At 41.4% G+C, this 14,236-nt stretch overlaps 1 protein-coding gene across 3 annotated transcripts; it reads left to right on the forward strand.

The window, feature by feature from the left end:
- Window positions 1-4,462: 4,462 nt before the first annotated feature.
- Window positions 4,463-13,842, forward strand: LOC103696472 (protein TRIGALACTOSYLDIACYLGLYCEROL 3, chloroplastic-like). Of its 3 annotated transcripts, XM_039122104.1 has the most exons (11): window positions 4,463-4,660; window positions 4,767-5,051; window positions 5,844-5,972; window positions 6,780-6,875; window positions 6,992-7,072; window positions 7,965-8,026; window positions 8,108-8,183; window positions 10,601-10,708; window positions 13,052-13,227; window positions 13,311-13,395; window positions 13,502-13,842. In XM_039122104.1, exons 2-11 carry the CDS (start codon window positions 4,848-4,850, stop codon window positions 13,538-13,540), a joined length of 1,056 nt encoding a protein of 351 aa, XP_038978032.1. In that variant the 5' UTR covers window positions 4,463-4,660; window positions 4,767-4,847; the 3' UTR covers window positions 13,541-13,842. The 3 variants fall into 3 exon arrangements, with proteins under 3 accessions (XP_038978032.1, XP_038978030.1, XP_038978031.1); XM_039122102.1 differs by having other exon boundaries at window positions 4,463-5,051; XM_039122103.1 differs by having other exon boundaries at window positions 4,463-5,051; window positions 6,995-7,072.
- The last annotated feature ends 394 nt before the right edge of the window (window positions 13,843-14,236 follow it).

Raw genomic sequence — 14,236 nt, forward strand, 5'->3', positions numbered from 1 at the left:
CAGAGGAAGGGTTCCCCCTAGCTACATATGTATCAAACGAAGAAAGAAACCACCAACATGAGGTCACGAGGAGCCCGCGATGCATTGCATACTTCGCAATGCTACACTCTAACCTCCCGAGGGTTATTGTAGAGCCCAAAATTTGCTCCGTCGGAACAATCCACCATGCCTGTGGGTAATGAGCAGTTCAACGTGCTCATTCAACAGGTGCAGTCACTAACCGCAGTGGTCTAGGGCATGTATCAGGCAGTAGCACAATGGAAACTGATTCGGCCAGAATTCGGTCAGTACAACCACCACTCTTAGTCGTCGACACACCACATGCGCTTGGTCAGTCATTACTCTCATGTCGAGATCTCGAGCGGTCTTGCTAGAGTCGACGCACTTAGTGGAGCAATCTTGGTCAAGATGGAAAACTATGCACTCCAAGCCCCCATTCTGGTAAGAACTCCACTCTAAGCCTTTTGCCTCCTCACCACATGGAGCCCCAGTGAGATACCGACCTCGATAGGAGAATCGAGAAAATGGAGGTCCAGATTCAAGCCCTTAAGGGATAGGCTCTAAGGGCGAACAACAATCTCAATTTCTCCTTTAAGCCTTCTTTTTTCGGCAGATTATGAAGAAACCAATTTCACCTGAGTTCAAGATGCCCTAAGTAGAGTCATACGATGGCACCTCGAATTCTCTGAATCACCTAAAGAGTTTCAAGGCCCTTATGATGCTGCACAGAGCCACTGATGTTGTGCTTTGCAAGGCCTTCTCCGAAACTCTTCGCAAAGCGGCTCGATTTTGGTTCTCGGAATTTGGCCTGAATCTATCTACTCTTTTGAGCAGCTCGCCCACCTTTTTGCGGCACATTTTATCTCCAATTGAAGACGGCGCCACAATTTGGACGCGCATCTCGACGTCAAACAAAAGGAGAAAGAGTTCCTCAGGAACCATGTCAGCCGCTTCAATGCGGCGATGTTGGAGGTCTACGACTTAGATCAGTCGGTCGCAATATCAACAATGAAGAGTGGCTTACAACCATCACACTTCTTCTTCTTTTTTGGAAAAGTGCTCCCCTACTGACTTTACCTAAATAATGGCACAGGCAGATAAGTACGCCAATGCGGAGGAGGCCATGGCCTTCCATCACGAGTCCGTTGACAGGAGACCTTCCTAAGGGCTGAGGAGCCAAGAGGAGGCACGAGAAATGAGAAGAGCCAAGGAGTGTTTTACCTTGGCATGAAAGGAGCTTGTAACAACCCAAGAGCCCTTCTCTAAAGTTCGAAAGATACATTTCTCTCACTGTGCCGAGGACTGAGATTCTTATGGAGACCGAGGGTCGAGGCTACCTCCGTCCTCTGCATCAAATGAAAGCCTCAGCGACTAAGAGAGACAAGAAGAAGTACTACCACTTCCATCGAGACCATACCGAAGAGTGCATCCAACTCAAAGATGAAATTGAGGCACTCATTCGGTGTGGGCAGCTGGACCAGTATGTGTGCACTCAGAAGGATCGAGGGTGCCCGCTTCAGCCTTTGGTCTGCCACCCCCAAAGCTAATCGACAATCATCTGACAGCAGGCGTCATCAATACCATCACTGGTGAACCTTCCGAGGTCCCAAGTGCCTTGGGTGGTCGAGCTCTCCAGGAAGTCAAAACTGCCCTGAAGAGACAGCGCACGAAAGATGTCATCACTTTCTCCGATACCGATATAGGAGGAGTTCAGACTCCTCATAATGATGCTGTAGTTATTTCTCTTACAATTACAAAATATAATATAGTAATTAACTTTCATCTTTTTCAAACAAAAATAGCTTGTTGGTAGCAAATAACAAGCCAAACTAAACATTTAGAGAATATTAATTTATCTCTTTAGAGCAAAATCATCCTTGACAAGTGACTAAGGCTAGATGCCTAATCCAAATCCATGCCATATATAGAACAAAAGGCTTATTTGAATTTTGGACAGGTTTGAGGAGCTATAGGTGTCAGAGCCGAGCATGATCAAGTTAAATTTGAAATTAATTTCAAATTTAAGCTATAAGATTAAGTTAGTTTTATTAAATATTGTCTGGAGCTAAATTCGAGTTTAATTTTAAAACGAGCCAAACATGACTCTAATTTGTTAGCCTGATAATCAAATTAATTTGAGCTTGAATCAGGCTCAGCTCAACTTTGAATTAAACTCGATTCAAAACTTAGCTTGAACCTGATTTGTACTTAACTAAATTGAGAATAATTGAAAACACCATTTAAGATCTTGATTGATTGTATCTATCATCTACAAAATGAATAAAATACTGCAATAAAAATATATAGAAATAAAATGAATTAAATTATCTTGATATATAACTAAGTACGTTTGAAACACATTTAATCTAGCCTGTCACACAGTCAGGGGCGGCCCAAAACATTTGGAGGCCTAAGGCGAACTCACTAAGGGAGGCCTTTTTTTTTTAATAATTAAAAAATTTAATAAGTGTAAAATACTTTAAAATTTTATTTATGAATTTGGTTGTCTATCTCATTTTGTTTCATTCTTTTTATGTCATTTTCTAACTCTATTTCGGGTGCATGCTCTGTTGCTAATTCCTGAGTTGAATTTGATGTGGTTTTTTCCTTGTTTGTGACAACAATCTATCTAGAGCTCCTTTTTGAGATTGAATGAGTTTATCGATTTTTTTTTTCTTTTTGAGTTTTTCATACCCATATTCATATTTTCTATTAAACATTTTAATCTAAAAATAATATTATCAAACAAAGCAATTAAAAAAACACCACAAACAAATTAAAATATAAAAAAGTTGAAAATGATAAAATTTGATTGTGTCAAAAAAAAACAAACTCAGGTCCCGATAAGTAGTGCCGAACTTGATGGGGAGAAGAGACCGAATAGTGCCGAACTCGACGGCAAGAAGAGGCCGAACCGCCGAAGTCACAACCAACCTACAATTGGACAAAAAAAAATCAATTGTAGTGTCTCTAACTTGACTAAATCAAAATCAATTGGACCAAAAAATTAATCAGTTGGCCATTTATTTCCTTAGCTTTTTCTATTATTGTATAACATTAAATGCAATAAGCCAATAACAACAACTTAGAGAAAAACTCCATAAGATAAGCCATGTAAATAGTCAAGAATCCTCTGACAAATAAAATAACGAATACCATGTAACAGGGGCGGCCCAAAACATTTAACTACATGTGAAATAGACTCAATAGACATTAGTGATTAGTCAATAGATAGGCTCACCATTGTGGCCCTGCTTGGGAATTGGGATGCTAACGGAGGACGGTGGTCCGTGGACTTTGAAGCAGAGCTGACGAGGCTAGAGCCGCAGAGCGGCGGAGCCCGGAGGTCGGAGGAGCCGAGGACGGTGAGGAGGAGAGCTGGAGAGGAGATCCGGACTCCAGAGTCCAGAGCAGGGGCGGTCGAGCCTCAAGCCGTCGACGGGTTCTTGCCTTCTTAGAGCTGGAGGAGGAGCCAAGGAGGATAGTGGCCTTTAGAAGTTGAGGCTAGAGCGGAGCCGGGGAGCTGGAGGCCGGAGGCTGGAGGTTGGAGGTCGGAGGAGCCGAGGACGGCGAGCAGAGTTGGAGAGGAGATCCGGACTCCAGAGTCCAGAGCAGGGGCGGTCGAGCCTCAAGCCGTCGACGGGTTCTTGCCTTCTTGGAGCTGGAGGAGGAGCCGAGGAGGACGGGGGCCTTTAGAGGTTTAGAGGCTAGAGCGGAGCCGAGGAGCCGGAGGCCGGAGCCCGAAGCCGGAGGCTGGAGGTCGGAGGAGCCGAGGACGGCAAAGTGAAGTGAAGAAGCACTGGGGGGACAGCCGGAGAGGAGAACTAAAGAAGCCGAGTCTGCCGTTCAGCAAAAAAAAAGGCACCGGTGGAGAAGGGGGGAGAGAAGAGGGGAGCCGGGGAGGAAATGCCCGTTGCCTGTCTCAGCTGTCGTAGGTCGTAGCCATGCCCGTCGCCCAGGCCGTAGCCTGTCTCAGTTGTCTGTCGTCGGGGAGATGGGGACGCACTGTAGCTGCGTAGCCGTCGCCCATCACCCTTCTAGCTTTTAGATGGGAAAGCTCAAAGCTGTGCAGCCATGCAGGCAAAAAAAAAAACAAAAAGATCTCCACGAGTCCATGGGCAGAGTGGGGCCTTCCATGAGCTGGGGGCCTTAGGCGACCGCCTCAGTCGCCTAAGGCCCGAGCCGGCCCTGCACACAGTTAAATCATTTCGGTACAGAGTTAAAAAAAAGCTTGGAACATATTTAATCTTGGATTGGCCCGATCTACTTTTTCTTTCTACTCCTTATAATAGAATATTAATGTATAGCTGATCGGTTGTTCAATAGAAGGGTTAGACGTTAAACATCGGTCAAAAAAAAAAAAAAAAAAAAGGGGGCCAAACTATATGCAACACGTGGTGCACGCCACGTTGGATAAAATATCTCCTGTGCCCCATCCATCTTCAAACCACATCGTCCGTCCGTCCTCCCGGACGTGTGACTTTCCTCCTGGCTGGGGGGCTTTTACACTTTTTCTGATAGCCGACGAGGGAGAGGTATCGGTCTGAATCGAACGCACGCAAGCGTTCAATTGCACCCTCCTCGCAATCCAAGCCAGCGGGCACGTTTTCTCGCTGCGCGAATTCGCAACCCCCCCCTCCTCTTTTCTTTCCGTCAAAAGGTTGGTGCCCGAATCTACTTCTCTCCTTCCTTGTTGGGGGTGCAATGCATCACCATCGGCGCGGAGATCTCCAAGAGAACCTATGCTCTCTCCCTCTGTTCGCCAGATTATAATCGCGGGCGGAACGTCATCATCATTTTCATCAGTCTTTCCCGGTTCCGGCTCCGGCTCCGGCTCCCGCACGGACATGTCGAGCAGTACGGTCTTATGGGCCAGCTTGCGGAGCTCTCCCTCCACCGGTCTCCGGGGGCATCAGAAACCTCTCATTCCCAGCAGCAGCGTCAGGAGGAGGTGGGGCGGTTCGTGCTGGGATCGTGGGAGGAAGATCCTCTGCGCCTGCACCGCCCCTCCGCGGAATTGGGGCGACGGCCCTCCTTCCCTCGATACCTATGTAAAAAATCCCTCCCCCCAATCTGTTCTTTTCGTTGGGTTAATTTCTTTAGGCTCCACTGGATGTTCCTGCGAATTGTTTCTCATCCAAGCAGGTTCAGTTGGATTTTTATGAGATCGAATTGGCCCAGCCATCCGTTGAATCAATCTATCGCATTAGATTCACGGATTAAAGCCTCGAGACGAAATAGGCCACCAACTAATGAAGAATGCCCGCAAAGTGTTCTTCGTTAGACCTAACAGGCCACAAATGTCCATCACCTATCTGTTTGCCAAAGCCAGCGTGGGGTCTGAGACCATTATAATTCTTTCATGATATTTTCTTGCTATACCTGTAGTGGTAATCATAATTAACTAGCCTGGCACCATCTGTTTAACTGCGGATTCTTCTTCTCCATCCACTCAAGTTGTATACCTAGTCAGGTCCCTATTCCTGCTTAACCTTTTCAGTCATTCTTTTGCACTCGTGTAAGAGCATTAAGGTCAAAAAATAGCTGCAAGGATTGCTTGTCAAAGCTAAAGGCAGAGGCAATGACAAAACAGCCGATTGCACATGCTCAAAACTCAAGCACTTCATATCATCAGAAAAGATCACCCTCATTATCCTATTCTCGTAATCCCGCTGTACTTGATAAATTTTATTGAACTGGTTACCTACATAATGTCATGTGCTTGGTGTTTCGATCAATGACTCTCAATGGCGTAGGAATTTAAGACTTAATTATTGTCTATGTTCCATCTTATCTGCCATTAATTTTTCTTATTTAATGACTTCTATGGCTTATCTTGTTAGAATTCATCCATCTCCAAGAATTTGGGAGTGGGTAATGATGTCAGGGATGAACATGACATTCTTATCGAGTGCAGAGATGTCCACAAATCCTTCGGGGACAAGCAAATATTGAGAGGTGTGAGCTTCAAGGTAAATTTTGTCTGCTTCTTTGTATCATGTACATTTTCAGTGATGATTTCTTTATAAGTAGCACATCCAGACTTATTTTGCTACAAATATTAGCTAATCTGCTCTTCATGCTTTGCTACTTAATTTGTATACAACATCGTTGTAGGTAGGTTGTAATCTACCCGAGCTTGTTCGAGCCAGCATCTGATCATGCTTCTTTTTTACTTCTTTTCCTATACTGGATGTGCTGACATCATCCCGTGATAATTGCATTATAGGCTCTGTCATGTATTCAGCTATTCACTTATTTGGATAGGGTTTTGCAAACAGATGTCAAACGTGCTCTGATAGTTCCTGTCTTCTCTATTTTTCTAGTTCGGGCAATGTTTATGTTGCATATTGATTTCTCCTAAAAAAATGATGTATATGGATGATTCATCAGAGGTTTCTTCCAAGTACATATTTGCTACCTTCCTTTGAGTTTAGGAGTTCAATTCTAAATGGTGTTGTTTGTTTTGTTTTCTACTTCATATGCATCTTTTTTTTTATTCTGGTAATAAGTTGGGTCAACATGCTTCGCTTTATTTTTTAGCCCCCTACAAAGTTTTTTTCACCCCCCCCTATAAAGTTTTTGGAGATTATTGTTAACTTCTTCTTCCTGGACCAAGTAGCCCAGAGTTTTGAGCATCTTGTGCACCATTTTCATATTCATTAAGTTTGGCTTGCTATTTTCACATACTCCTTTAATAATAATTTAGCTTGTAAACTTGGAATGTTTTTGGAACTAAAATTATGTTATGAGTTGCTCACTAGTCTTTTTTAATTCAGATTAGGCATGGTGAAGCTGTTGGGATTGTAGGCCCTTCAGGCACTGGCAAATCAACGGTGCTCAAGATAATGGCCGGGCTTTTAGCCCCAGACAAGGTAATAAATTTGATGCTATATTTGTTTTCCCTTGCCAGTAGGCTTCTGCAACTCTCTCTCTCTCTTTCTCTCTCATCCAAGGATGCTTAACGCTTTGTGTTTTATTTCATGATTAGCAGGGTGAGGTTTTTATCTGTGGAAGAAAGAGACATGGTTTGGTCAGTGATGAGGAAATCTCAGGCCTCCGGATTGGCTTGGTACTTTTTTGTTTTTAAGTAATTGAGTTGGTCTAGTTATCTTCAAGTTTGCATAATCTAAGCAGAATCATGTCAGTTAGCCCTATGGTGGTCATTTTCTCAAGAAATTCCTCTTATTTTTAGCAAAAGACTTCTTCTTTTGAGACCTTTATTTTGTAGATTATACCCAAGTATGTGTATGTTTTAGTTATAGTCATGGTATGTCATACCATACTGGACAATACCAGGCATACCTACCATATCAGTTCGGTACCGGTATCAGTATAGGTGGCGTACTGATCTTCGGTACACCAAAAAAACTCCATATCGTACCGTATCGACACTATGCTAGTGTGGCACCGGTACGGGGTTCGGTACCGGTACAGCGAACCTTGGTTATAGTTGTGATAGGAGCTTTCAAATTGCATCTAAGTAACATTAAAATGGTGTTTTGAAACTGCTTTGTTTAGATGCAGATACTTCTGGCCTCATGCAACTTAATGTAAAAGTAGTAACCTATCTAAAAAATAATTTATCAAAATTACAATCTAATTATATCTTCTTTATGTACCCTAACTATGCTTATTAATGAAAACAGACTCTATAAACAAGATCTGGATCAAGTACCAGATGTTGTCACTTGGTACACCTGTTCTGTTCCTTTAAATTGCTTTTTGTTTCTAACTTTCTACTCCATCGAACAAACCTCATAAACAGTACAAGTCATCCATTTTGTTGTTAACAAACAATAGACATAAGGTTGTAGCTCCGCTCATCAGCTTTTATATACACTGTATTTCAACATTTTCTTGAAGACAGATCCTCAGTTATTACTGAACATGAGAGATATTGATGGCCACTCAACATCAGTTACCTCTCTTTAACTGATGCTCTCATTTAATTACCAATGCAGGTGTTTCAGAGTGCAGCACTTTTTGATTCTCTTACAGTCCGTGAAAATGTTGGTTTTCTATTGTAAGGGATGATTATAGTTTTTTGGATAACTACATATATCCTGCCTGGTTTTTGTTGCCTGATATGCCTCTCCGCCTTTAGGTATGAAAATTCCAAGATGTCAGAGGATAGGATAGCAGAACTTGTGGCAGAAAATTTGGCAGCAGTGGGGCTAAAGGTACATTAAATTGTGAATTTAGGCTAATTTATGCATGTTTCTATCAATAGGGCTAAAGTTACTTTCTCATGTTAAATCTTACCTTTGAGATTAGTGAGAAAAAGAATATTAAAGATACAAGAGAGGATGCAAGAAAAAAGTGGTTATTCACCTGCATCTTGCACCCTTGACCATAACAAACCATCTAAAACCCAAAACCAAAGTTCTGATGTAAATTGTATGATTGTCATACAATTGTAATATGAGAATGCAAGTTGTAAGCTTTTTTTATTAAAAAAGACCAAGGGATCTATTAAGGTTTATTCAAATGGAAGTATTTGATCTTGTGACAGCTCTACTATTATAAATCAAACTCTGGGATTTAGACTCCACCCTAGTTTTGACTCTACTTATTTTAATATTTTTCCTGATACCAGAGGCCCACCATGCACTCACTTTTCTCTCGAGCATTTCATATTCCAATATTTTATTTCACATATGGTTTTCCTTTTCCAAGGGGCACTCTTTCTCTTTTAGAAAGAAACTACCGGTTCTATATGTAGTTCCCCTTTCCCAAAATTCTCTCCATTTCACAAAAAAGAACTCCAATTTTTCTGAGTAGAAGAAAAACTTTGATTGCTTTACTTACTACGACCCTTGAGCTTTACCATGACCTAAGGGCTTCCTCTTATGGACACGTGCAGAGGTCAAGTAAATTTTAATGAAGTTACATAGAACATTCAGTGTCTATGTATTAAGTGACAAGCAGGAAAATTTTTAAGCAGATAAAAATTCAATATTGTTTTGCTTATATTTAGTCTATGGTATGCTCTATGAGGTCTTTCATGTAGAGGTAACTGAGTTCAATATTTTAAAATGATAATTTTCTTAATTGGTTGGTTGTCAAGAACTGAGAACAAAGATATCAGTCTTTTACATGGAGCAAAGTTAATGGAATTCTCCAGCTTTGGGTGGAAATTTGTTTCTTTTGCAACAGACATATCATGTCCAGACAGTGAATGATATTAGACAATAATTAGCAAATATTTTCTAGTTTGCTTACACTAATGCATCAAATGCAGTACAAATACAGTATGAGATATGGGAACCTTTTGAAGCCTATATATCATGTCTTCATTCATAGAATGTATACCACCCTTTTTTTGATACAAATGGAATGTATACCACCCTTTATCCAACAGTTCTGGACATTGAAATATCTATGAAGCATCTAGATTTTGGATTCAACGAGACCACCGTGTCCCTTTTTTTGAATTAAAAAAAAGAAATAATTAGACACTTTTTAGTTGTGCCCTTCTTTGTGATGTTCACTCTTTGAGAAAGAATAGACTGATTTTGGGTGGAAATTCATGACCTTGAAATATGAATTATCTTCTAAGCAAGCATATCAATTCAACTGCTCCATGGATCAGTGAGTTGCATGGCATAGTATATGCATTACCATGTCCACATCCTGAGTTTTGGAGAAGACTGAACCATATCCACAAATACTATATATTGCAAGATTCGACATCTCGATACCGGACCCCGTACTAGTGCCACACTAGCACTATGTTAGTACAGTACGGTATAGAATCTTTTCGGTGTACCAAGTATCGGTACACCATCCATACCAGATATCGATACCGAACCAGTACAGTACGGCCCGTACCATCCAGTTCACGCTGGTATAACGAACCATGATATATTGGATCCATGCCCATCCTAGTGTCCATCCATTTTCCAGCATTCCTCATATTTTTGTCATCATCTCTTTATGGCATGTAATCTAAGGCAAAACACCAAACCAACCATGTTTAGTTCTCAACGATCGCATCAACATTCGTGGCGTATTTGTAATTGCTGGATCTTGTATATGAACCCTAGATACTTAAAATCACTGCATCTTGTGTCAGTGTCACTGGGCTAATTTTATGCTTTTTTTTTTCTTTTTTTGGCATGTCTGACAAATTTAATAACAATCGTTCAGTTTCAGCTTTTGCTTCTTGCTCAGGATGAATCCATGCATTGTTTTATACATATAGCTTTTGTAACTTCAACAGTCCACTATAATTTGTCAAATGAGCATCTCTTCCCACCATCGACCATGAATTTGTAGAATTAGTTAATGATCAGGAGGCATTAATTCATTAGGGCCCAAATTCTTTTTATAAACTGCCATTCCATTAATAATTCCTGGCTTAGCACCTTCAGTGTCTCGATTGTTCTCCTTGTATTGTATCTGCCAAAGTCCTTAGGACTGAGCATTCCATGCATCCATACATAACAGTTTCCTCTGACATATTTAACAATTTGCACATCATTTCATGCTTTATGATTTCTCAGTTCTCTGTCTTGGTGATTACATTGCTGACCACTAGGTCAATTCAGTATATTGTTACATAAGTTGCGCTATTCCTGAATTATTATCTTTGCAGGGAGTTGAAGACCGTTTGCCATCTGAACTGTCTGGTGGCATGAAAAAACGTGTAGCTTTAGCTAGGTCTCTGATATTTGATAACACAAAGGAGGTGGTAGAACCAGAGGTATGCCCATGAGTAGAATTGGCTTCTTTTATTATTCAGTTATACAATGGAGTATATAACCTGATATACATTCAGCATTAAAAACCAACACCCTTTTAAGTTATCATGTTGTTTTACTATCTTACCACTGATTCAGTAATAACTGTTACAATCGTCCTTACAGAAAATGTACACACCACTCAATATTGCATTTGAAACCACTGGATTCACAATTTGGATACATTTATGTGGAGTGATTGATTATAACCCTATTTGATTTTGATGAGCTCAAAGCAATTGAGTATATCTGATGTTATACTAATGAATTCAATCTAGTGTTTCAGCCAAATATTTGTGAATTTATGCTTAAGTGTCTCTAGCTTTGGTTCAATACATTTTGGCTAAGTTTGGAACTCAGTTTAAACCAAAGTCTGAAGCTCGAGTCGACTCCGGAAGATTACGAGTCGACTCCAAGTGTTTCAGAAGTTCTGGCACATGCTCGAGTCGACTCCGGTACACTACGAGTCGACTCCGACTGAGAACTGACAGAAAGACAGAAAGTTGATTTTCAGACCCTGTCAGCGAGTCGACTCCAGAAGGGTTCGCGTCGACTCCGATGGTTTCCGAGTCGACTCCCGATGTTTCCGAGTCGACTCCAAAGGGTAACAGAAGAAAGACAGAACAATGTATTTCAGACCCTGCAACCGAGTCGACTCCAGAAGGTTACGAGTCGACTCCGAAGTTTGGCGAGTCGACTCCTAGTTAAGTGCGAGTCGACTCTCAGAGGAAAGCAAGACTAGAAGGCAGAGAACCAACTTCGGCAAGGTGCGAGTCGACTCCGAGGCAGTTCAAGCCAAAACACAGAGGATCAGTTTTCGGATTCTGAGAGCCGAGTCGACTCCAACAAAGTGCGAGTCGACTCCGAGGCAGTTCAACTCAAAACACAGAGAAACAGTTTTCGGACTCTGAGAGCCGAATCGACTCCAAGATGATCCGAGTCGACTCGAGAAAAAAATGCAGAAAAACAGATCTCTGGAACCCTGAGAACGAGTCGTCTCCAGAGGGCCGAGTCATCTCCGGACATTGGCGAGTCGACTCCAGGGTTGGCCGAGTCGACTCCAGAACGAGACAGCACTTTAATTCAAATCCTGACTAGTGGGCGAGTCGTCTCTAGTAAAGCATAAGTCGACTCCAGCAACAGCCGAGTCGACTCCAGCTCGAGCGAGTCGACTCCGATCCTAACGGATACACTGTCAGGAGTTGCAGATTGTGCAGAACGGCCATAAAATGGTGTCTAACGGCTAGTTTTCAAAGTGGACTGCTTAAATAGCTAGAGTGAACAGTAGTAGACACTGAGGGGAGCTATTCCATTCAAACAAAAAGGGATTTCCACCTACCAAAGGCTCTCAAGAGTAAATACAAGAGAAAGAAGGAAAAAGCGCATTGAACTTCATCCAACAAACGTTTCCTTCGCATTCAAGGCTCTCCTCTGACATCAGATCTTCAGTGCATTCAAAGAGGAGATTTAGAGCCCTACTTCCTCTTCCAAAATCTGTTTGAGGGCTTCTAACTCTACATTATTTATATTGTTCATATTTGCTTTTAAAGAAGCTTTCCCTGTACTCTTTACAAACTGTTTTCTTGTTACTTGATTCAATCAGGGGATTGAATCAAGGTTGTTGAGGTTTGTTGGTGAGCCGAAGTTAAAACCAACGGTGTAAGGGTTCGATTGTGATCCCGGAAAAACAATCGGGTGGTTCTAGTCGATGAGCCTGTGAAAACCGACCGAGGTCGTTGTGATCTCGTGAAAACAACAAGTTGGGTTGTGAACTTGTAAAACAACCGGCTGTAATCCTAGAGATTATAGTGAATTCCCAAGTGAAGCTTGGGGAGTGGACGTAGGAGCAAGGGTTAGCTCCGAACCACTATAAAACTTCTTGTGTTTGTAATTGGTTCATTGTCTCTTCCATCTTCTCCACTCACTACAACTAGTAATCTAATTAATCTGCCTGCAATAATTTTAATTAGTTACTCATTAAGTTTTAATTTGCAATTATTACTTAAAACCCAATTCACCCCCCCCCCCCCCCCCCCCCCTCTTGGGTTGTCTTCTTAGGCAACAATTTATTTCATTCTTTGCTAGAATGGTCATTGTTAAGGAAGAACAACAATACCTTTGAAAAAAAACACTGTTCTCATTCCTTGCTGATTTGAGATTAGACAAGTTCTTGAAAAGAATGTAGCTGCTGTTCAAAATTTCCTAGTTTTAGTGGGTGTTTGTCTTCAAGAGGAGACCAAAATAGCAACCATTTTTGAAACCAGGCTGTGTATTGTATGCTTTTCCTCAAATTCTTCCTCAACCAGGTGCTCTTGTATGATGAACCCACAGCAGGACTTGATCCTATTGCTTCCACCGTAGTTGAAGATCTCATCCGCTCTGTGCATATGAAAGGAGAGGATGCCCTTGGAAAGCCAGGAAAGATCGCATCCTATGTGGTTGTCACTCATCAGCACAGCACCATAAAAAGAGCTGTTGATAGGTAATAGCATTTTCTTAGACTTCCAAAATTTTTACAGGTTTTTCATTCTTATACTGAGTATAGGTTAACAACTCCTTTGCCAGATTGTTGTTTCTTTATGAGGGAAGGATAGTGTGGGAAGGAATGACTCATGAATTTACCACATCCACAAATCCCATAGTCAGACAGGTGAGCATGGCTTTCAGATAGTCTCGCCATCGTGTTTAGCCTATCATGCGAAAGATCGAAAGGAACAAACCCCAAATATTTTTTTAATCCTTGCTTCCTTTTGCAGTTTGCATCTGGCAGCTTAGATGGGCCGATCAAATACTAAAATACACTCGATAGCATTTCTGATGTGCTGGTGATCTATTTAAGTTACCCGCCACTCTCTAGACCTCCATGTAAAGAAAGGACCAAATCCTCTCATCATTCAAATTATGAGACAAGGAGGCAAAATATGCCATGCTGAAATTACTTTTGGCTGTCAGAGATGCAGTTGGCAATTAAAAGGCAATTCCTAGCCTGATCCATGTAATATTAATTTTTTATTCCATTGTTGAGTTTTCCTTCAAAATCTGTGTGAGGCAAATTTGTTGTTCAGTATATACAATTTGTTTTCCAAAGGTTTCTTTACATCCTCTTCTCATGCTGATTTAGCTGATATGAAGAAGGTATACTTTTTCTCAAAAAAAGGTATACTTTTGAGACGAACATTCTGCTGTAACGGAGCTGTTGAAGCTCCTTAAATTGTTTGTTTTTTTTTTTTTCCTTTTGACTGAATCTGTGCATTAAGACTGATGAATGCTCTGTTGTGAGGCCAGAATAACAGGACTGTGAATCTTGAAAGAACACTGTGCGGCATTAAGGAGATTCTTTGACCGAATACGTCAGTACCAGTTGAGGCTTAATCCCCAAAAATGCGCCTTTAACCATAATTGAATTAGGCACTTTGTCCAAAACGAGCGCTAGGATGCCTTAGAGCTGTGGTTACCCCTTGCAGAGAGCTTCACTTAAGAGTTTACATATC

The sequence above is a fragment of the Phoenix dactylifera genome, unplaced genomic scaffold (assembly GCF_009389715.1).
Source record: "Phoenix dactylifera cultivar Barhee BC4 unplaced genomic scaffold, palm_55x_up_171113_PBpolish2nd_filt_p 001366F, whole genome shotgun sequence".
Classification (NCBI taxonomy): domain Eukaryota; kingdom Viridiplantae; phylum Streptophyta; class Magnoliopsida; order Arecales; family Arecaceae; genus Phoenix; species Phoenix dactylifera.

Coding starts and splice junctions, on each gene's coding strand:
- LOC103696472 (XM_039122102.1), top strand. CDS start 4,743: ATGCTCTCTCCCTCTGTTCGCCAGATTATAATCGCGGGCGGAACGTCA. Junction 7,073..7,964: donor CAGGCCTCCGGATTGGCTTG/GTACTTTTTTGT, acceptor TTACCAATGCAG/GTGTTTCAGAGTGCAGCACT. Junction 8,184..10,600: donor TGGCAGCAGTGGGGCTAAAG/GTACATTAAATT, acceptor TTATCTTTGCAG/GGAGTTGAAGACCGTTTGCC.